The sequence below is a fragment of the Dermacentor variabilis genome, chromosome 1, assembly GCF_050947875.1.
Source record: "Dermacentor variabilis isolate Ectoservices chromosome 1, ASM5094787v1, whole genome shotgun sequence".
NCBI classification, from domain to species: domain Eukaryota; kingdom Metazoa; phylum Arthropoda; class Arachnida; order Ixodida; family Ixodidae; genus Dermacentor; species Dermacentor variabilis.
Window position 1 is genome coordinate 199,640,004 of NC_134568.1, and position 22,447 is coordinate 199,662,450.

At 39.5% G+C, this 22,447-nt stretch overlaps 1 protein-coding gene across 5 annotated transcripts in view; it reads left to right on the forward strand.

Moving 5' to 3' along the window:
- LOC142590758 (uncharacterized) overlaps nt 1–22,447 on the forward strand; it is a 92,962-nt gene that overhangs the window by 8,128 nt on the left and 62,387 nt on the right. For 2 of the 5 annotated variants that reach the window (XM_075703192.1, XM_075703196.1), the window contains exons 4-6: nt 2,643–2,850; nt 4,056–4,251; nt 8,498–8,570. In XM_075703192.1, the coding sequence (XP_075559307.1) occupies nt 2,643–2,850; nt 4,056–4,251; nt 8,498–8,570 (477 nt within the window). Of the gene's footprint in view, nt 1–2,642; nt 2,851–4,055; nt 4,252–8,497; nt 14,615–19,443; nt 19,616–22,447 lie in introns of those variants that run through there. The other 3 variants (XM_075703185.1, XM_075703199.1, XM_075703187.1) reach the window with 2 other exon arrangements.

Sequence of the window (22,447 nt, forward strand, 5' to 3'; positions counted from 1 at the left end):
TTCTGGAAAGAATTGATAAGTTGCAGTGTTAATAAGCTGTTTATGGCTGCTTATTTAATGATGCTATATAATTAAGGTTCCATCATTCTGGTGCTCAGTTTTGGTGATGTCAGCCGGATGTAATTTAGAGTTTTATTTTTTTTGTATTTCTCAGTTATCTGAGATGTAGCATTTGATTCAATTGTATTGCAAACTGCCAAAGTTGTGAAGCAGAATTATATCAAAAACACATGAAGAACACTGAAAGCAATTTGAATGGCATGAAATCTTCAAGGTTAGCTTCAACAAAACTAAAGTTTCAGCCATTGATAGTATTACGATATCATCGAGCGGTGCTCAAGAAACGAGCCGCCGTGAGAATGACGATGAAGTGGGTCGGTGCGCTTGGCGCGAGCGACTGTCGGCCTGGCTGCCTGGCTCCAGTGTAAATAGCCTCTTCTGTCTGTGTCTTTCCACACGAAACATTCTGGTGGAGGTCAACAAATATGTCATTAAAGCATGCCTTTCATTTTTTTTCTTTCTTAAAGGGACCCCCCAGTAACAAGAAACATTAAATCAGCTTTGGCCAATAAAAAATTCTTCAAACTCTATTTCCCTTATTTTGCAATAATAGGTTGAATGTTGAAAAGAAAATGAAGGTGAAAACTCAATTTCTTTAATTTAGCACAAAATCTCCAGTGGTGGTACGTCAGTGCGATGTCACAGATTTCAAAGTACTTTTTTTTTATTTGGGCCTTGTTGGCTCAGTACAAGATTCTGAAAATTGCCGTGTTTAATATTTGGCCGCTTTAAAACATAATGTAGTCCATTTTTACCGATACACAATTAACTAGGTGCTAGCAGACGCTGTCAAAATTCACGATGTCACATGTAGGTGGTGAGGGAACTTCAAGGTAGTGTCACTGCCTGTCTGTCTTCTTTATGGCTTTTCTGGCTTACTGATCTGCTTCTAGCGGTAGGAGTGCCATTTTTGATATTGTAGTAGAGTAATTTACTAATACAGGTGAAATCATTTTTTTCTTTAATGTCACACTCTTGAATTGGTGCTGATGTTACTGCTATCTCTAAAAGCAGTGTCTCTCACAGGCAGACATGACGTGTGGAAACACGAACCTGCTATATGCAAGCTCATGTTCTCACACATCATGTGTTGTCATGTATTGTCAGGTGTCAGACTTGATTAACAACACAGTCTGTCAACAAGACCTTATTAACAACATGCTTCGTTGTTAGAGACCGGATTATAGGCAAATGCTTATCTCTTCTTGCATGTCAGGAAGCAGCTTTCCTGGTGTATTTTGTGTTTTTTGTGCTTGCTTCACTTAATGCATCATTGTAAGCAGGAATGTTTTGTGTTGCCAGAGTATTGTACATTCAAGTGCAACAGCTATGAACTCAAGACTTAAAATTTGTTCTATCATAAGAAGCCAACAAACACTGACACCAAGGACAACATAGGGGAAATTACTTGTGCTTAATAAATGGAATAAAGAAGCAATAAATTTATGGAAATGAAAGTGGATGAAAAAACAACTTGCCGCAGGCGGGGAACGATCCCACAACCTTCGCATTTCGCGTGCGATGCTCTACCAATTGAGCTACCATGGCGCCATTTCTCCATCCACTTTCTTGGGTATTTATGTTTCCTAGTAGAATCCTGGGAGTGTTAGCCAGCGCCACCACTCACAGACCTTGGCAGCGGATGTGGAACATCCTTTCTGCTGGTGGCGTCACGAGAATGTGATCTTCTTGGGTGAAGGCAGCCGGTCAATAAACCCACACATGCTACCTGAATGCATCAATGTTGCCGGAATCGAGACCCTCGTTATATAATAAACGAGAAGAAAGGGGGTTAACCGAGGGACCTGATTTTTTTATCAGTCATATCAAAAGAAGCCAACAAACACTGACACCAAGAACAACATAGGGGCAATTACTTGTGCTTAATAAATGAAATAAAGAAACGATAAATTAATGGCAATGAAAGTGGATGAAAAAACAACTTGCCGCAGGTGGGGAACGATGGAAGCAGCTAGGCCTAGCCTTACCGCAGCGGTGGCTATGGCTGCCAGCATATCTGCGTGCGAGAGCGCCGGTTCAAGGCGGTGAGGTAATCAAAACGACAACGGTGGTGGCTTTGATTAATGCCGTGTGAGACCTGCAGTCACGGCTAAAGGTCAGGAAAATGGGACGGCGAACGGTTTCTGCGACCGAAATTTCAAATACATTTTCAGAGACTTTCTTATACATTGACTTTATGGGGTACGTGGTGGCGCCGCGAAGCATCCGGAAAGTTGGTCATTGACTGTACACTGGCAACTCCTCCAGCTGACGACACAGCGTCAAAGAAGATTCGTTGCGATTCCTCTCTATTACTCGAGCCAACATCACCGCAACTTTCGTTCCCTTTCAATAAAATTAAAGCAAATTTTCCCCGATAGGAGCACAAATTCCTTGAGTTTTCCCTGAGTATTTACAGACTACTCAAAATCCTTGAGAATTCTCGGTTTTCCCGGTTGGTAGATACCCTGGAAAACGCTTTAATGTGGAAGTGAAGATGTGAAAGGTATTGTGCATGTGTGTCTGAAGAGCATTTATAGGAACATCAAACACGGTATGAGCTTAGGCATGGTGCCATGCAGGCGGTGTGGGTGTACACTGTCAGCCTGCCTGTCATCTTTGTAAACTCACCGCGCAAGGCCGAGCCCCTGACGGATGCCACCATGACCCGGCTCGACATGGCCGGTACCATTGTGTTTGTCATTGGCTTCCTCTGTGAGGCCATGGCAGATGCCCAGAAGTACAGCTACCGGCAAAACACGTCCAATGCCAGGCACTGGTGCGACGTTGGTGAGTACAGTGGCAGCAGCTGACCTATGTGCAGAGCTTAGTGTGTTTATATGTGACAGTTGCGCACAGAGTTTATCAAAAATATGAAGGCCACCATGCAGGTGAAAAAGGCTGTCTCTGGGCTATGTTGTGAGGCTCCTGCGCGGTGCTTTAAAGTTATTGGCAGCACATCAACTTGACCTTGTCATTGTGCCGAGGTGACAATTGCTGTCCTGTATTGCATCGCCCAGAGACAGCTTTGGTCAAACACTGTATGGTCTGTATACTTTCGACAAAGCCCATGCTTAGATAAAGGACCCTTTTCTAGAATAGCTAAGTGGGCTTTCCACAAAGCATCACCGCTTGAATTATCTCAGCAAACACACTGATACAGTGTGTTTATCCGTGCAGTTTATTCTCTTAAATTAATTGTGTACTGTGTGTCTGTGTGGCACTTGAAATAACTTTGCCTGCACTTATCAGTACAGAAACTTCACTTCAGTATTCTTCTCTAATGACACTGCCATGTTTTGAGCATTGCAGAAGGATACAAAAGCCAGTGTAATGTTTTTCTGAAGTTTATATTGTGAGCTTTTCATTTCGATATTTGTACAAAGCAGACAAGAGTACGTAGTGATATATTTTGTTTTGAATTCTTATCCTAAGGAGCTTAGCTAATTCCTCTATAGCAGACAGCTGTTCTGTTTTTTTAGTATCGCACAACCATGGTATGTTATACAGCTTCTCTGTAACTTTTCACACACTGTTATTTTTCAGTAATTGCTCTCCCTGCACCTTTTACTGATGTGCTTTTGCTGCTGTTCTCACCTACTGCAGAACAATCTGTGCAGAGCACGTATGAAAAGCTGAAAAGCCAAGCTGTTAACAAAGTCACTCCAGTGACGTGTCTGTTGCGTAAATATACAGCTTTTCTGTGTCCGCATAGATGTAACCAATGATTTTTATGAAGTTGTTATACTGTGCATGCAATCAGTCAATCAATGCCTATGTTGTCTGTTCAATTTACTGTTTCATTAGTCTGTTTCTGCTGTGTTGTTGTCTCAACAAGTGCAAAAGTATCTCGCACTCAGTGCAAGATCAGTGCAAGATACTTATTATTATTAGGCACATTACATTATTGCCGCCTGCCCAAAAAGAAATCTGAAACTGTGTTTTATGTACAAAATTAAGTGAATTAATTGTTTTTAATATTACGCTTGGTGCAGGGTTGTGGAAGTACTCGCGGCACCCCAACTACTTTGGGGAAATCACGCTATGGTGGGGAATCTTCCTGATCTCTACCAATGTGCTCAGGGGGGCCGAATGGGTGGCTGTACTCAGCCCCCTTTTCATCACAGCCATCATCCTTTTCCTCAGTGGAGTACCCCTGCTGGAGAACAGTGCCGACATACGCTATGGCTGGTGTGTGCCGCATATTTGATATGGCTTGTGGCTTGCCAGCTTTTATCATACTCAACTTGGGTGCACAGTGAATGCTGTGCACCCAAGTAGAACAGTAGCATGGGTGCCATATATAACAGGGTGCCATGCTTTCCTAAATGGACCATAAAGAGGATGTTATACTTCATTTATTTGCTTGTGAGAATTTCAATCCAGGTTTTTCCTGCTGTGTTTCATTGGTTCTATGCTGATTAAATGTTTCTAAAAAATGCAGGTTGAACAAAGCCAATTCGTACACTCCTCATTCCCTTGCTTTTCCTTGTTTTCTCACTCACTTCTAAAAAGAATTCTGAAAATTATCATTGTGTAAGCAAAAGGAGCGGACAGAGTGATATCTGTAGCTAACACAAATCTCTCTCTACGCCTAATACTGTCATCATTACGCCATCAGGAAAGTGATTTTCCATGCAGACTTTTCAATTTATTTTTCTACATTACAAGTGTAGAAGCAGGCCTCAGTTGTAACAAGATACACAGCCCAGGAAAGTAAACTTTTGAATTGCTGGCTCATTTTAATAAAAATTGGAAGGCATGTTTAGAGCAATAGTACAGTGCCAGGTGCTAAATTTTATTGCTCTAGAATATTTTGTCAATGTTATGGCCCTTTAAACGTTCCAAATGATTATGGTTAGTTGCAAAAGCTACTGTTCTAAAATGACAAGAAAGTTCAGTATTTTTGTGCCTTACATAATATTAGGAAGACCCAAACTATTCTAGTGTGGAGCCATTTTTCGTATATCTCAGTAGTTGTCATGGAAAAAAAATGTGTATGTATATATATATATATATATATATATATATATATATATATATATATATATATATATATATATATCACTGGCACCGCTAAAATAGCATTTTCACCTTGCATTCAAAATTTGAATTTCTCTATTTTAAGGAAGGCGAAACATCCACAGTATAGCATTCTGCATAAAATTTAACCTCAGAAAATTGTCTGAAGCTAATTACTCTGTGTAATGTAATGTAGAAACTATAGTTTTTAAAGGGCCCCTCACCAGGCCCCATAGCAGATTTTGGTTATATGGTGTAAGTTGTTACATGTCCTCTAAGGAGCATTCTGCCACAAAAAATTTTTCAAATTGGCTCATTAATAGCCGAGATAGAAATATTTCAGTGCCGCGAACCCATGATTTCAGCAGGCGAGCTCCACTGCCAAGCAAGACGCTCTCTCCACTCGCCCCATCTAGCCTTTGCAAACGAAATTCCTTCCCTGCGTTCTCCCATACCAGACCTCGACGATCACGTGACGCATACGTCACGCGATCATTTTTTTTTTTTTTTTTTTCTGGTGCTGCACATTTCCATTGACGGTGTCGTGCGCGAGCTGTTGTTTCGTTCGCGCAGTGCGCAATTTTGCCTGCTGTGCACAAGGAAACATGACTAGCAGTATAATTCAGTGCTACACGAATACTAAGGCAGAACAAGTGGATCTCAGAGCATGATCATGCGCTGGAACACGGTAGAAAATGGAATAGTTTCGGTACCTGCGCACGTGACTGCACGACTGTGAGAACAAGCAGACGAAGCGGAAGTACATCTCTCTTGCTTCGATGCGAAGCGAGAAACACGCAGACATTCCGTTTGTGTGTTTTATTTTTGTTTTATTATTTCTCTAAACTTCAATTTGTCAATTCAAGCAACAGATCACACAAGTAGCAGATGGTGCCATGAACAATTCTCGAAGTCACATGTCACCACGAGCGACGTCACACTGCGGACTCGAGTACGTAGGCGCAGGGACGCGAGTACGTCATCCTCATGCTTGGAGCGCGGCAGCCGCGAGGAGAAGGAAAAATGGCGTTCAGTTTGAAATTTCAGATCTTTCTGTGGCGTGTAGCGATGTAATACTTTGCAGACACGATCGTTATCACACAATGTATGCTCTGCACTTGTCAGCTCAAAATGGCCAGACCTGGTGAGGGGCCCTTTAAGGCGAAAGCCTTATAAGTGCCATGAAGTGAAAAATCTGGCATCCGGCATTATCATCTGACAGTACCAAAACCCACGAGACCAAGTGACGACATCACGTTCCCGGTGCTGGACCTGCTGCGGCTCACACTGCAAAATTCCACGATGAACAGCCACAGCGTCCAACCTGGCCCACTCCCAAAATTGCATTAAGGTGGACTAAAGTTGGTACAAATTAGAGCAAGGTGGATTAAGGCGGAGTTTTAATTTAAGGTGATAACTTGGACATGTCCCCATGCTTTTGCCTTCAAATCATATAAGGATACTTTAAGTGACTGTCAATTTTTGAAAATGCAAACATAGCTAAAAAATGCAAAATGAGAACAATGCCTTAAAAGATTCAGAATTGTGCCATTTTATTTGTACTTCACATGTAGCCTATAAAATCCCCTGGAACATATGTGAGGCCTTCTTGTATTCTGCAATCTTGTGAGAAAATGACTTCCATTTATTTTTTTGCAACTTTTGCACATGCTGCTGCTTTCACTGTCACCTTGGGCATACATTACTTGAAGCTCTTTTCTGAATGTACCCACCGTGGTTGCTTAGTGGCTATGGTGTTGGGCTGCTAAGCACGAGGTCGCAGGATCGAATCCCGGCCACGGCGGCCACATTTCGATGGGGGCGAAATGCGAAAACACCCGTGTACTTGGATTTAGGTGCACATTAAAGAACCCCAGGTGGTTGAAATTTCCGGAGTCCCCCACTACGGTGTGCCTCATAATCAGAAAGTGGTTTTGGCACGTAAAACCCCATAATTTTTATTTTTTTCCCGAATGTTATGCCATGTGTATGCCACAAATAGTGGCCAACTTCTCAAGCATTCTCTGAATCAGTTTTGTCCAGCATTTATTTTTATGACTGTCAGGGCCGTGGCCATTTGAAACACCAGAACAGACATGGACAGTGTTGCAGAATAAGCCGCTGCGTCAATCTCTCACTGTGACCTGAAAAAGCCCAGAACACAAGCTAATTTTCCACACTGTCACTCGGCCACCTCAGGATTGTCGTTCAGCTTTGTGAAACAATGTAGCTTTCCAAAGCTGTAGCATATGCCAAAGTTGAGGGCCATTTTACACATGCAAATGTGCAGATGGCAAAGGGACCAAAAGCACAGCATGCACCAAAACGGTTGATATGTGTGAAGATGCATGTGCCAAGAAATTGGGGTGATGGTGTGAAGCCTCATGTAGTGGCAAATTGTAGTGAAGTGACACCGTCGGCACCATTCGAGTTTTCCTTACTTTGCATTTAGTGCGCACATTTTTTTAGTTTTGGCTTCATTCATCAGCTTTTGCACTCATCTTATTGCACCTTGATGCCGCTGCTTGAGCTTATAAAAAAGAGAGGAAAAGGCCTTTACAATGATGGTAGCCATTTCATGCTATGCCTTTTCTTCTCACTATGAATGCGCTTCCAAAACGGTTATCCAGGGCACATTTCTTTTATCCAAGGCACCACCACAAATTCTCACTTTATTATTGTGCCAATGCGGCTGAAATTTTGCTGGCACTTTCTTGAATAATTGAAAAACCCAAAACTGCAAGAAACTTGGAAAAAAATTTTTTTTTTGCCCATGTCGCACCATGTCCCCCCTTAAGGGCATTTAAGCTTTCTGTGTGTGCTTCTCTGATTTTTTTTTTACTTGCAGGTTACAAATAAGTGCAGCATGCTGTTTTCAGTCATCTTACATTTTGTTCTTTTCACAATTTTACTTTTGTTTTACTCTGCCAATACTTTTATGTTGGCATGTGAGTCATTAACGATTCATCAGGCTTTCAAAGTGAAATGTCAAGAAATTTGTGTTTGCAGATTGGTACACACACATGCATGTCATCCCAGAGCCCTTCTGAACCATTGGCTGAAAAGCATTCACTTAGAAACAGGAAAAGATTGTGAAAAGTGGTATGGTAGTTGCATCAGCAGTGCAGTGCGTCTACTTCCAGAGTAATGCAGTTTGATTTCTTCACTGTCTTTTGCTACCTTGAGTTTGTTATTTGTGTAGCCATTGAATTGTTACATTTAGACAATGTTTAAAATAATGACTTATTTCCATCTTCATATAACTGTGCAAAGGTGTGCTATGGACTTTCATACCTCCTCAAAAAAGTTTAGCATTACCTTTTAACACCAGCTTTTTGCTGTTGTAAAGCAAATGATTTCTTGTTCTCAAAACACTGATAAGTATCATAACATGTAACAATGCTATTTTGTCCAGCATGGAGGAGTACCAGCGGTACAAGCGAACCACCAGCCCCTTGGTGCCACTGCCTCCAGGACTCTACAGAGAGGTGCCATCTTGCTTCAAGTGTCTGATTTGCTTTGAGTTCCCAATTTACACAAATTCAAAGGCCATTGCAACATCCATATAACATATGTTGAGGCATCACTGCATTCTCTCTACAGGAAAAAAAAAAGGCTACGGTAGTATGTTTGCCTTGGAATAGAAAGCAGCAAATATGCGAGGTTCACTACAATAGTCTCCACTAAAAGATAACTAAGTGGCGGTTTTTGGCTAATTAGTTATGCACATAGATGTTAATGAAGGATACTGCATGGACAAAGGCACAGACTAGAGGAGACAGTGCTGTATATATAAACCCACCAGTCAGTGCCTTTGTTCATGTTGTTTCTCTGCTTAATATTGCCACTGAAGTTATTTATGCCTAGCAGCTCACAGCAGAAAGGTGAAAATTTATGTATAAATCATTGTGTATGTTTTAATATTTCAACGGCTACATAAAAGTTGGTTTAAAGTGTTTTAATGTTCTACTACACATACTTATACACTGAAATTCATGTTTCAATGCCAAGCAAAATGTATGCATTTAGAAGTAGTGATAATGCAAGTCTTCAAATGAGACTTATATCCCTAGCATGCATGTTCTGTTTATAACATGCGTGATGTGCCACAAAGGGTGAACTTTATTCTGTCTTGTGCGCAAACTAGTCAACATGTATGTTTGGCTTTTCAAAACAGTAAGATGCATATTTGGCTGCTTAGGTTACTCAAGATGGATTTGCTGACAGCGTGAGCACAGTTATGGTTGTCAGCTAAAGTATACTTTCAACTTATGTTAATTCAGCCTTGGCATGACAGGCAAAATTGGTTTGAATTACTGAAGTTTGAATAATACTCAAAATTCAAATTGAAATATTCAAAAGTTGCACCAAAGTGAGCATTCATTTTCTGAGGTGTCTTGTGTGTTAGACTTTTTCCATGCACCAAGCAAGTGTTGCATAAATAGTCTTGCAATGAGCTGCAGAGCCTGGCATTTGCACTTCAGGCATGTTTCAGTCACAGCTTCTTGGCCTCTTTGTTATCACCCCTGCTAGTTTGTGGAAGCCTCACCTATGGTGTGGCATGGCAGAAATTTGCACTGTCTTCATTGGTTGCTGGCTTGCACACTTCTTTCTGCTCTGCTATCGTTAATGCGTGCTTCCATGTTGATGTTGCCCAGAAATGGCTTAATTTCTGCAGCTGAGAACTGAATCATGCCTTCTTTGTCAGCATTGTCATTCGCAAGAGTTAGGCTGCACTTCCTGTTATAGCTTCTGTTTCACAGTTTGACAGCTTGAGAGTATTTCCACACTTGCTCGAGCTAGTTCAGTTTTTTTGGCAAGAGAATGATAACTGACAATCCACTCCAGTATGAACTATTCACTTTGCAGCATTCTAATTTGAAATAAGAAATTCTTTTTTCTAAGAAGCACTGGGCACGTTTGCAAACTTTTAAACATACCTAATCAAATCAATGAAAAAATGAAAAACTGCCAAATTAATGGCAGTTGGCTGTTGTGTGCATCATGACCATTAGACAAAACAGACAAGTCACTTTACTTAGCTGCCCAGTTCCTAGAACACTTATTTGACAGTAACATTATCTAACTGAAACCTTCAAAGGCACTCTTTTTAAATTCTGTTGTAAAATAGAATGGGTAATAATTTTTACTATCTTGGATATTCCTTAGTTTATACAAATAGAACTGAATGCCAGGACATCTGGTAAACTCAATGAAAAACTTAAGGTTGTTTTGCAGTTTGCAGAATGCTGTAGGCTTCCAAGGATTCAAACTTGCTCTAAATTCAAACCCTGTGTAACTTTGACTGGCCCACCACATTTGATGCATATATTGAATTCAACTAATTTAAACAACACTACTGATGAATTCAAAAAGTTTTGCTTTCATTGTCTTTTTGCCAGGAGAAACCCCTGGTTTTCTTGCTCAATGATCTTCTGGGGGACAACCCCTTTCATAGCCTTGAGCTGCCAAACATAAATATATTTGTAAAGTGCTGGTAAAATGGGATTATGGGTGATTCAGACATGTATAATATTAACTTCATTGTTAAGCATAATACCAGCTGCTAGTTGTTGATTTTATTAGCTTGTGCTACCAAGATTCACCAGTCTTATGTGTATGGCTGCACTTCAGAACAATGCTTTGTGTGTGTACCCATTCATTAAATGGTGTCTGTTTTGTTTGGCATACTACAAATGTTTTTCCAGTAATACAACTTCCCGATAATTGGAGAAAAATCTGTAGTCTCTGGAAGTTCAAAACATCCAGCACTGTTATACAGGATTACAATGGGATAAGTAAAGCTGCACCGTGGTGTAAGGACAGGTGCTCCGATGACGACGCTTGGCACGTCCCATTAATGCTGGGTTCTGTAGGATGGCACACATGACTAGGAGGCTTTGGGGCAGGCAAACACTGGACATGCATTACAGCCTGCATTATTCAGAGCCCTTGCTAGTGTCTATAATGCCACACTTGTGTTATTTCATTTCATGAAAGTTTAAGGAATGATGTTTAATTGCTGCTGGTAGGCACCTGAGCTGTTATGTTTTGTTTCGTCAGCTACTTTAGATGTCACAAGAGTTCTTGTTTATTGAATGATGGAATCATTTATGGGCAAGTTCTTGTCATAGAGTTTCATACCAAATGTATAATACTTTGTTATTCTTGTGGTTCACTGGCTTCATTTTGTGCTTGCCTTTGCATGAAGTGCATTCGGTGTTGGCAATTCTGATATGTTTATGGCTGTTTTCTCCTAAAATATCAGTTACCAGCTGCGATAACTCACCGATGAGTCACTCTGCTTGCTGCTTTTTTTTTCCTCCCCCCCTCTTTTTTTTTTTTTTTTTTGCCTCTTGCACATCTTTCTATATGCACTTCAATGGCAATCTGCCACACTACACTTGCAGTTGGGTCCTCTGTTTAGAAACAGTAAATGTAGAAAATTTGTTTTTGCATCAGTCATACCTCCTGTTGCTCATCAGTATGAAGAACTTCTTGTTCATAGTCTCTCTCTGCCAGGCAGTGAAGCCACTCGAGCGAATGGCAAACTTCTCTTCCTCTCTCTCACTTGCACTTCAGAATCTTCGCTGTGTACCATTTGTTGTAGGTCAGACAGGGACGTTAGTGAATGCTCATGAGGATGACTGAGTTTTCAACAGCAAAACAAAAGTTCTAAAAGCAGGTTGTCATTTTGGCAACCCCTTTCAAGCATTGTCACATGCCATCTGCTCAAACGAGCACCATAACCACACAGTTGGAGGCATTATCATCTGTTATGGCACCTGAGTGACTTGAATAATTACTGTGTAGGAAAGGAAGGATACATCACTGCTTTTATTTCTTTCAACACATTTCACATCCAACTATAGTCATTTGCATATTCAAGTTCTCGACCATCAGCCCCTTTATGTGTGCAGTTATGCAGTGGTGTTCATGCAAAATACCATTGCTTGTGAGAGACATCTCTCTACAGAGCCACGGTGCCATTGGAGCACCTGTCCTTCTTGCACTGTGCTCAGCGCTCACATAGCAATATGCAACACAGAAACGCAGCAATTTCATAGTTTAAGTTGCCATAGAGGCCTGAGTGGCTCATGTTTTACAGAATTATGCACTGTTTTACAGATTGCAAGCATAATTTACATACAAGATATTTCTTGCTGTTAGGCCTTAAAAACTGGTTTAACATTCTGCATGAATTACAGCACACTTTTACATAGAAAGCATATTTAGCGCCAGCGAACAATGGCTTGAGCTGCCAAACGTAAATATATTTGTAACGTGCTGGGAGTGCTGGCGCTAAATATGCTTTCCAAGTCAGTTTACCAACATGCCCAACAAATGGCAATGCTGACTTTTACATGCTCTTCCAGAAATTACCGACAGTGACAGCGGCCCAGCTGGAATTCATAAACAAAATAGTATTCAGAAATTTACAATTGTTGTGCTGTTGACTGTAATAAATGCACAAACAAATGGCTAAAATGAAATTAAACCAGTCTAGGAAGCCAGAAAGGGCATTATTGGGAAATGTGTACAGCATGAAATATGAGCGTGAAAAAAGTTGATAACCATACTAACTGTAGTGAGCAAGGTGCATTGTAAAAAGCTCTTTTAAAGATTCTCAGCAGTATCTCTGTTCATCCTTTCCTCCATTTCACTGCTCCATAATCATTTGTTGTTACGTTTGTGCTACAATGCATGCAGACACTTTGTTGAATATGAAAATCGGCATTGGAAGGTTTTACTTAAAGGGGGAAGAGAGCATACTCACAGGTAGATCATACATAATAACGTAAAAGAATATGCGTGTAGTTTTGCATGTTTGGCTGAGTATTGCAGGTGTTGCGTGTGCTACACTGGGGCTGATCAGTCACCTTTGCGATAATGAGTGTAAAGGAAATAGCGAAAGGAATGCAGTAGAACAGCTTCTTCAAAAAGAATTAGTGCAGGGTAAAAGGAATGTCTGAATAATGGGCGAGTTTTCATATTCTGGAAATTGCCAACACCAATGGTGATGAGCCTCTCACTTTATTTTGCCATATGTGAGATTTGGGCTAACTAGCTCTATAATGTCACCTCTACAGCAACTGTATTTAGGACACCAGACATTTGAGCAGTTAGTTAATTTGATTTCATTATTTCATGATACTTCAGGATGGAAAATATAGATGCCAAGAACATTTGCCACTTAACACTCTCATATTCACTAATGGCATTTCAGTTACGTTTGAGGCTTCTTTATGATATTGTTTCACTTCCCATGACTGTCATCTATTTGTTCAAACTGCATATAGCAGCTTATTAGTGTACATCACAGTTTTAGTATTACTGTGTAAAGATGAAGTACAGTAGTAGTAGTTACAGGTCATTAATGAAAATGACAAGCAAAGTAGGCTAATTAGACATTAACAAATATTTAAGGTTAGTAACTGTGTAGTAATTAGTGTTAGGCAGTAGAACCGCACTGCTGTAACTGTGCCCATAGTTGAACTCTCATTACAGTCCAAGAAGGCACTGATTCATTTGAATTGTCATTCCCCTACGGGAACAATATTGAGAGAGTGTGAGCCATACAGCACCTTATGCTGGTCTGGATAAACTAAATGCTACAGAAAGGAGTTCTATTTCTAATATCTTTGATGTTATCTGATAGTCTAACATTATTCTTTGCATTATTTTCTAAAATAATAAATAAATGCATGGCAGCGGTAATTCTCAATGGCAGCTCTTCTGTTGCTGCAGTTCTGTGTCACCAGAACTGCCATGTTTATCATTGCTTAGGTGACAGTGCATAGGGAGGTTTCAAAGGTTTCCACTTTATGCAGTTGTCAGCTGAATGCTGCATATAATCTTAAAATCTGGATTCCATGTAGCAGGACTGATTCTTAAAGGTGCCCTTAAACGCTTTTTAAACATAGTAAGAAATCATTGCCGATCTGCAGAATAGGCTCCTGAGGAAATGTGTGCCAAATATTATTGCAGTGCATGCGGAAGGGAATTGTCAATGTCGTGTCAAAAACAGTGAAAAATCACTTGCTCTTGCCTCCGCAATGTCATCATGCAGTGTCATTGTGAGCAGCGATGCCTACCAACAGCAATTGGCTGATTTCGTGATTGCGAGAACATTATCAGTAATACTATATTGCTAATTTTGAGCTAAATAAATCAAAAATATGTATGTCTACGATCTCAAAAAGACGAATATCATTTCATCTTTGCACTGCCAGTCTACACACGACATTTGCACGTAGCTGCGTCTGCTGATGCGGCCGCCAAGGTAGCAGCGGCATGCTGCGCAGCGCAGTTTACCGCAGCTGCCACGGTATGCCACAATGAGCCTTCTCGCCACCAAGATGCCCAACTTTTGGGTGGGGCTTTACCCCCTTGGTTTCTCCCCTGTGTAGCTTCCAGTGCCCTAGTGGAGATGAAAGGAGAGAGAAAGCCACTCATCGGTGTGATAAGTACGTCTAACTCCGCTTATACTTGAAGGAGGAGGAGGAGGAATAAACTTTATTTGTGCACAGCAGATTTGAGACCTAGGCCTCTACCTAAATGACGGCCTCAAGCCCTTGGGCCCTGGCGGCATCTTCGGCCTGCTGGATTGCCTTGAGTTGGTCTTCCGGTGCACAGCTGAGCAACGCGGTCTCCCACTGCTCTCTGGTCTTAATTATTTTATTCTGTATGGGTGTACGAGGACAAGCCCAAACCATATGTTGTAGGTCCGCCCTTTCTTCACAGAATCTACATCTATCCGTGTAAAAGTCCAGGTAGTAGCGGTGGTAGGCCACCGGGTTCGGATATGTATCTGATTGTAAGAGGCGCCATGCCGTCGCTTGCCGTCTATTTAACGAGGAGTGTGCCGGGGGGAAATGTGCCCTAGTGGAGATGAAAGGAGAGAGAAAGCCACTCATCGGTGTGATAAGTACGTCTAACTCCGCTTATACTTGAAGGATTCAAAATAATTTTGCGGCAGGACATTTGTAAGGCAATGTCCTTTAACAGTGACACCATTCTGTGATTAATTAGAAAAGTGTTTCAGGGCACCTTTAGATGTAATATAGCTTATTCAATGCTTTTACAGAAGCAGGCTGAGGGTTTGAAGAGCCAAAATGATGGAGACGAAAAAGAAAGGCAGATATGACATTTTTGCTTTCCTGTCTATAAAAGTCTTACTTCTTTGCACCCTCAATGCGTCAGAACAATTAGCCTGAAAATCAATGTTTGTTTGAGAAAAGCAGGTATCAAGACAAAGTAAACCACTGTTGTGACTCTTCGGTTACTATTCTCTGAAAAACTGCATAAGTTGCAGGTGAAAAAAAAAACATCCTATCTCAACAAATAAATGTGAACAAGTATACTTTTTACAGCTGATAAAATAAAATATAAATACCATGCATCCCCTATCATGCACTGAGCTTTAAAAAAAAAGATTGATCATTTTGCATGAACAAACCTAATTGAATATTGTTCACGGATGAGCTGAGCAGCCACCAGTAATATTGTTCATGATGTTCCATGACTTCATTATAAATTATCTAGCTCATTAGTTACCATCCTAATTGCCAAGGTGTCAATTAAAAAGAGTTATAGGAAATTATAAGTAACAGCAAGTTGGGATGTTTTCAGCAAGATACTATTTGAATGCTTATTTCTCTCTGGCTGAAAAAGAAAGCTTGCGAAACATGAGAAATACCGCATGGCTACACACCCATTCACACTAGAAAGCAGCAGCCTCAAACATGCTCACGAGAACTAGAAAAGGATGTTGCAGCACGAAAGCTTACACTATCTCAGGCACCTTTTTGCATTGCAGGTAGGCAATGTGGGAGGAAACACTTGTGCATTTTGTTTTATTATGTTTAATTAACTGATGCAGCTCTGTTAGCTATTTGTGAGACGTCATGCTATGCATATTTGGCTTGTGTGTGCAACAATCTCCTATAAGAAATTCAGCTCACAGTACATTGTGAGTGCCATACAGTCATAATGGCTACTTTCAAAGCTTTGTTTTTCTCTTTTTGAGGAATTTGACATTTTGTTTTATTACTGCATCATAATTTGCTCATTTCTGAAGAGATACAGATCTGCTGATATTTGGCAAAACTAAACACTGCACTGCCACACACCTGCCCATATTCGAGGTGTAGTTTTGGGATAAAAAGCCCCATTAATTTCTACTTTCAATTCTACAAACATTTTTCATACTTTCGTTTTGGTAGGATGTGAGGAGTATTTAGAGATACTCCTGTTGCAACAAAATTACTGATCTAGGAAAATAAATGTGTGGTACCAGCCATCTTGCTATAGCAGAGTTCTGCTACACTGTTATATTCACAAACAGGAAAGCTTAGGTTATCTATCAAAGTTCGCCTCAATTGTCACGATTTGTTTTGAAAAAAAAAAAAAAAGTTGCAGTCGCAGTTTTACAGAGTTGTCCTGTATTTGTGGAACTGGTTCGTGGCACTATGCAAATTTTTGCACCAGCTCTCAATTCAGTGTTTTGTCACTTGGAAATATAGAAAGCACTATCAGTGCCTGGCTATCATTAAGCTGCTGTCAAGTCACTAGTATTTAACCATAACCTTGAAATGTGATCCTAGATTGGCATTCTCTTTTATGTAGCAGTAAGCATCTATTTTTCTTTTTCTTGTAGTATTTAGGAAATATTATACTTATTTAAATTTCAGGTCTGTTGCTCTCTGGATGAAGTTCATAGTGCCTACAGCAGCCTAACTATTGCATATATAGAAGTTAAAAATATGGTACTTCTAATTAATTCCTCAAACTTTACACAAGGGGATGATCAAGAAAGGTATGAGGTAGTGCCCTATGTAAAGTCGCAAGAAAAGTGGTAAAGGCAGTTTTGTCAGTGCTATACACAATGGCAATATACTATCTTCAAAGTAGCTGTGCTTGCACCCATAAATCCTTTGTAAGAATGCCTATGTCACAGTGACGAAAAGAGATATGCATTAATATTAAGTACATGAATGCAAATAGGAGTATAGTAGGAAAGGTTTATTTAAGGATGGTAGTTATGCAGATTTGGCACCGAGATCTCATAATTTGCATAAGTTCAAAAGGAATTTTTTGGCAGCTGGAGAATAAAAACAGTTAGACAGTGCAGAACATGATGAAGCCTTGAATAAATTTAAATTTCATCAGTAATATTGTGCTGAAACTATTTATCACTGAATTGTTTTCTAATTTGTGCTTACACGAAAGTGACATGTAATGCTGGTAAAACACAGAGTAATATTTTGTAGGTGTTTTTATAACCTGTCACAGCCATTCATTTTTTAATTTGTTTCATCTCCAGGTTTTTTTTACTTATGCATATACACAAAGTTTCTTTCCTGTAGTTTAAATCTGGAAACCTTGCAATGCCGCGCATAAACAATGAATATAATTAAAAGGCATCTTTTATTCACATGCCATTTGCATATTGGGTGCAATTTTTTCTGTATAAACCATGTGTGCTTTATCTTCAAGAAAGGAAATATTACAGCGGATTAACCCCTCCAATGCCACGTTATTGCCCCGAATTCTGACCAAAAATGGCCAGATTGTTTTAAAAAAAACCCAGTTGTCAACATGTTTCAATTCCCCCAGAAAAGATAATGTTGCTTTTTCTTGCACTGCCTCACGAATTGTATGTTGCCATCTGACAAAAGCACGACTAATCACCAAGACAAAACTAGGCTTGTTCATGGCATTGCTAGACAATGCAAAGTACCACTGAGGAGTTGAGCTCGTCCTTGGCTGTTTTTACCAGAAGTACATGGATGAACCCAGCTCGTCCAAAGCACGGAAGGAGTTAATATCACATTTTAGTCTACATTTATACTTAGTAGGACTGTTTCTGTTTTACTAGAAACAGTTTTCTAGAAGTGTGATATAAAGTTATGTTCACATGTCCTTTTAATTTTAGACAAGACAGCTGTCAGCAGCTTTGCTCTTGTTTTGCAAAAATCTTGGTCTTTGAGCTGCGACTGTTAGCTTAAACTGTAGCTGTAACATGCAGCAAGGTCTTGCTTTATATCTTGGAGAATTTCAGAACTGTGTATGTGTTTGTTAGTAGATGGCACGCACCCCCACAGTCTCTGTCCCACTCCCACATACCTGCCAAGCACTGGAATGCTGCCACTGCAGCTAACCACAGCCGCACAAAATGAGCTGTTCTACCATTATGTAGAAACACTGGCTCTGTAGCGAAGATAATTTTATAACATTGCAACATATCTGTTCTTAAGGTATGAATTGTTCAGTGTAGCTATTAAGTACATCTAGGCACATAGGCATTTGCACATTTGTTCACACAGAAGAAATGTAGATTACAGCATGCAGCTTAGGTCAAATCCACTCTCCCAATTAGAAAACAGTTCTGAATATGAAGCTAGAGGTTGTTCCAAGTTGGCACCACAACTGTGAAAGTACCGGCATAGAATCTTTTAATTTTAATGGTTTATTCATGCTGTTTGAAATATTGTGTATATTTCAATTCCCCTATATATATATATATATATATATATATATGACTATACAGATCTCACTGAATGGCGATATTAACATAGTATTTTTTTTATCTCAGTAACTAATATATGAGGTTTTCCTATGTAGTGTGATTGATCACAGTAGAGCTCAATTATACAGTTTAAAGAGCGCAATATAGTAGCTGTTTATGCCCATGGTTCATAGCCTCCAGTGCCAAAAGTAATAAATGCCACCAGCCAGTTTTTTACACATCTTAAAAAATCACCTTTGGCAGATAAAACAGTTCTGAATATATTACACAGCTGCATTACTTGAAGGGGCAGGAATTAGTTGTACCACAATTCACTAGGGGCGTTTGAATAGCAAAAATTTCAAATCAAATCGAGTACAAATATTTGAGAAAAATGATCTTGAAATGTCAAATATTCAAAATTTCTAAAAATTAAGTGGAATGAAAAGTCCGATGGAGTCTATTTGGCAACAAAAGGCTTGCTTACATTATTTGATATGTTTAATGTCATTAACAACAGGATGTCAGGTTACCTGTAAAGCTTGTAAATGGGAAAAAAAGGAAAGTATGATTGTATCTGGGGCACAATGACAATGACAGTAATGAAAAAAAGAAAGGAAGCAGCTGTGCATCACAGATGCATGCAGTAGAGTGTAGTGCTCGTTAAAGTAACTAAGAACAATAGTACTGCACTGCATATTGTTTTGAAGGAATCCAAGCATGGCGAAATTGGCCAAATAATAAATTGCTTTGTCTAAGTAGATACAGCAAAATTGTAGACTGCTTAAGGCGAGACATGCTTACTTAATGGCTGGTAACTGTTGTGCATAAGTGACCTCCTTCATGTTCAGGAACTGGATCATCTGCGGAAGAACCGTGGCTCTCATGGACCAGAATAATTCAGACAAGTCTCCATTTCTATAAGTCTTTCTGCCTGTAGACTGCAAAAACTGTTGTTTTCCCTTAAAGTATTCAAATGAAATGAATATTCGGCAAATTCGAATGGTGAATTCTTGAATACAAATCTAAATATGAATTGAACTGCAAAGATTTGATGGATATTTGATTTATATTTAGAATTTTTAATATTTGCACGCCCCTTCAAATGACAATCTGCAATAAGCTAATCAACAAATTCTACTAATCAACGTATGTTTAATTACATTAATGCACATATTACATTTGCAGGATTTGAGTCAACCAGTGCTCAAAGCTTGTCTGTTTTATGTGAATTTCGAGACTAGTGAGTGTGTTGAGGTGTGAATTCCCAATACTGCAGCGAAATGTGCTAGCGTTTCAGTTATTTGCTTACAAGGCCTTTGTTATGCATTGCGAGACAAAGTTGCAAGACACACCAATATATTTTGTTACATTTTTGGGTGTATATCTCAAACGTGGTATTGTCCTGATGATTCCTACTGAATGGTCGTGCCATGATAATTGACTGATTTCAGTTGCACACCTGTAACATGTGCCCTAAACTCACTGATCAAAAATGTAATTAGAGCAGTTGTGTAAGTCCGTTAACTGCACACTGTTATTTGCTGTGCTAGTAACATCCACCTTTTTGAATAACTGATCTGAAAAGCAAGATTCGTGTTATTTGCCAGGGGCTATTCTTCAAAAATGCTGGCAGATGAAAAAAAAAAAAGTGTGTTCTGTTTACCGTAAGCAACCAGTTAGCGTCTCTAATTGTTTTCGAATGCATTGATACTGCCTTTGTGCTAATGATTGAGTACAATTTTCTTGAGATGAGTGTGCCAAATTACTGAAGCATGATGCAACGTTACAGCTACTACAGCTACCTTGACTTAGTCCAAGTGGACGTGCAGGCATAGATGATGGGTTTTAATTATGATCAAGCATAATGTATAAACAAAGGTATTCAATAGTTATGAGTGTTATGTTGCATGTGTACAAGTTCTTGCATCTCTACAATGTGCTCATAAGTCTCATAAGGAGTGGTTGCTCCAATTGCAGCTGTGGTCTCACGGAAGCAATGAACGATTGCTCTTGTGCAGACGCTCAAATGCACATATTATTTTCATGAACGGTACTGTTGCAACTAACAATGTTTCACTGGGACACCAGGATCACATTTAAGTGTTAAACAAGTGCTCCTCCAAGGGCACACACACACACACGTCATGGCAGCATTTCTCAGGCTGGTACATGTCCTCCAAGGGAAGTTTTTGAACACCGCAATAGTGCTCCCGTTTGCCTAGTGGAATTGTTCGTTCTTTCTCTTTTTTAATTTCCTACTACAGAGAAACCACATGCTCTCAAAATGTGCTTTTTTTTTTTTTTTTTTAACCACAGGTGACAACTATATCATCCTGTACTACTATGTTCTTTTTGTTGAACCACAGGAGACATCATCCTGTACACAAATTGGAAGCTGCTGTTCATCCACTGTGTTTTTATATTTATGAATTATGCAAGTTGTTTGTTAGAATTGTTGATTACCTTTAATTCCTGTAGATACACTAGTCACATTTGTTTTCACCATGCAGATTACCTCATGTATAACTAATTCCAGCTGTGTAGTTGCATTTTTTTCTATCTACTTCCCCCAAAATTATGCATTATGCCTGTAGCTGCAGAACACACAGTTTGCATGAGTTTCATTGTATGAGGTATAATTTTGTATTTGTACACACACGAATCACTGCAATTTTTTAGAAGGGTGTTATAACCTACTCATGCATGTAAAATTTTAAAATATCCCACCTTCATATTTTTGTCATATATCCTACATTTCAATCATCTAGAAAAACATGCTCAAGTCACTCAATCATTGCCATAGCTTTCCTATTACTGGAAGCTATATACCAATACTTCTTTTTTTCTTAATGTTTAGCTTCAGTGTAATAGTCAAGCTTGAAGCATATTATAAGAGCACTGCAGAGAAGCTTAGAGTACCTTGCTTAATAGAGGAAACTGTGAGAGTTTTACAATTAGAATACTAAACAGTAGCATAACCCAGTGTCAAAAGAAACCAATGCCTTCCATTTCGAGCCTGCACTTCTTGTTATTCTGTTGAAACCTTACAAGTCCAGACTGATTTCGTATGACACTAGCAGACACTGAATTTTTATTTGAATGTCTATTTTTTCATTGTACCAGAACTTCTAAGCGTAATTAATCTTGCGTAAGTGAATTTTAGCACATGGGATTGAAGATAGATCCAGAAGAGCCTACCCCACAACCGAACAGCACTAAGGCCAAGAAAGAAGAAATGAAATACAAATGCATACTTAAAGCTAAAATTTTTGGTCCACTACATAAAACACATTTACCCATTTATAAAACTACCATATTATCTTCAACAACATTTATAAAACTACCATATTATCTTCAACAACATTCAAATGCCATATTTTTGCACATATTGGCCATGCCAGAAACACAATTTTAGTGGTAATTACAGGATGTATGCGAATTCTCAGCTTGATGTGGCTTCATGGCGATGTATGCCACTGTCAATGGGCCCATAGCCAAATGCCATACCATATGCTTCAGCAGCAACTGTCCCTAATAAATAAAAATAGTGAATTCGAGACTGAGTGGTAATGATCACTGGTAAATATTCATAGCACTGGCTGTTATCAGAAATTATGCAATAACTACCTGTAAGCTCTTGAATTAACTAAAGCTTGCTTTTACTTTACTAACTTTGCCATATATGCTGCACTTACGAAATTGCAGCCATTTAGTGAACAAGGCGTTGCACTGATTTCGAGATGTTGCCCTCCAAAAGCAACCTTGAAATGGATAGGTTTTCAACATAGCTTGGTGTCGCAGTGCTTATGAAAGGCTTTGTAGGAAAGTATGTAAACTGCCAGCGCATGTCAC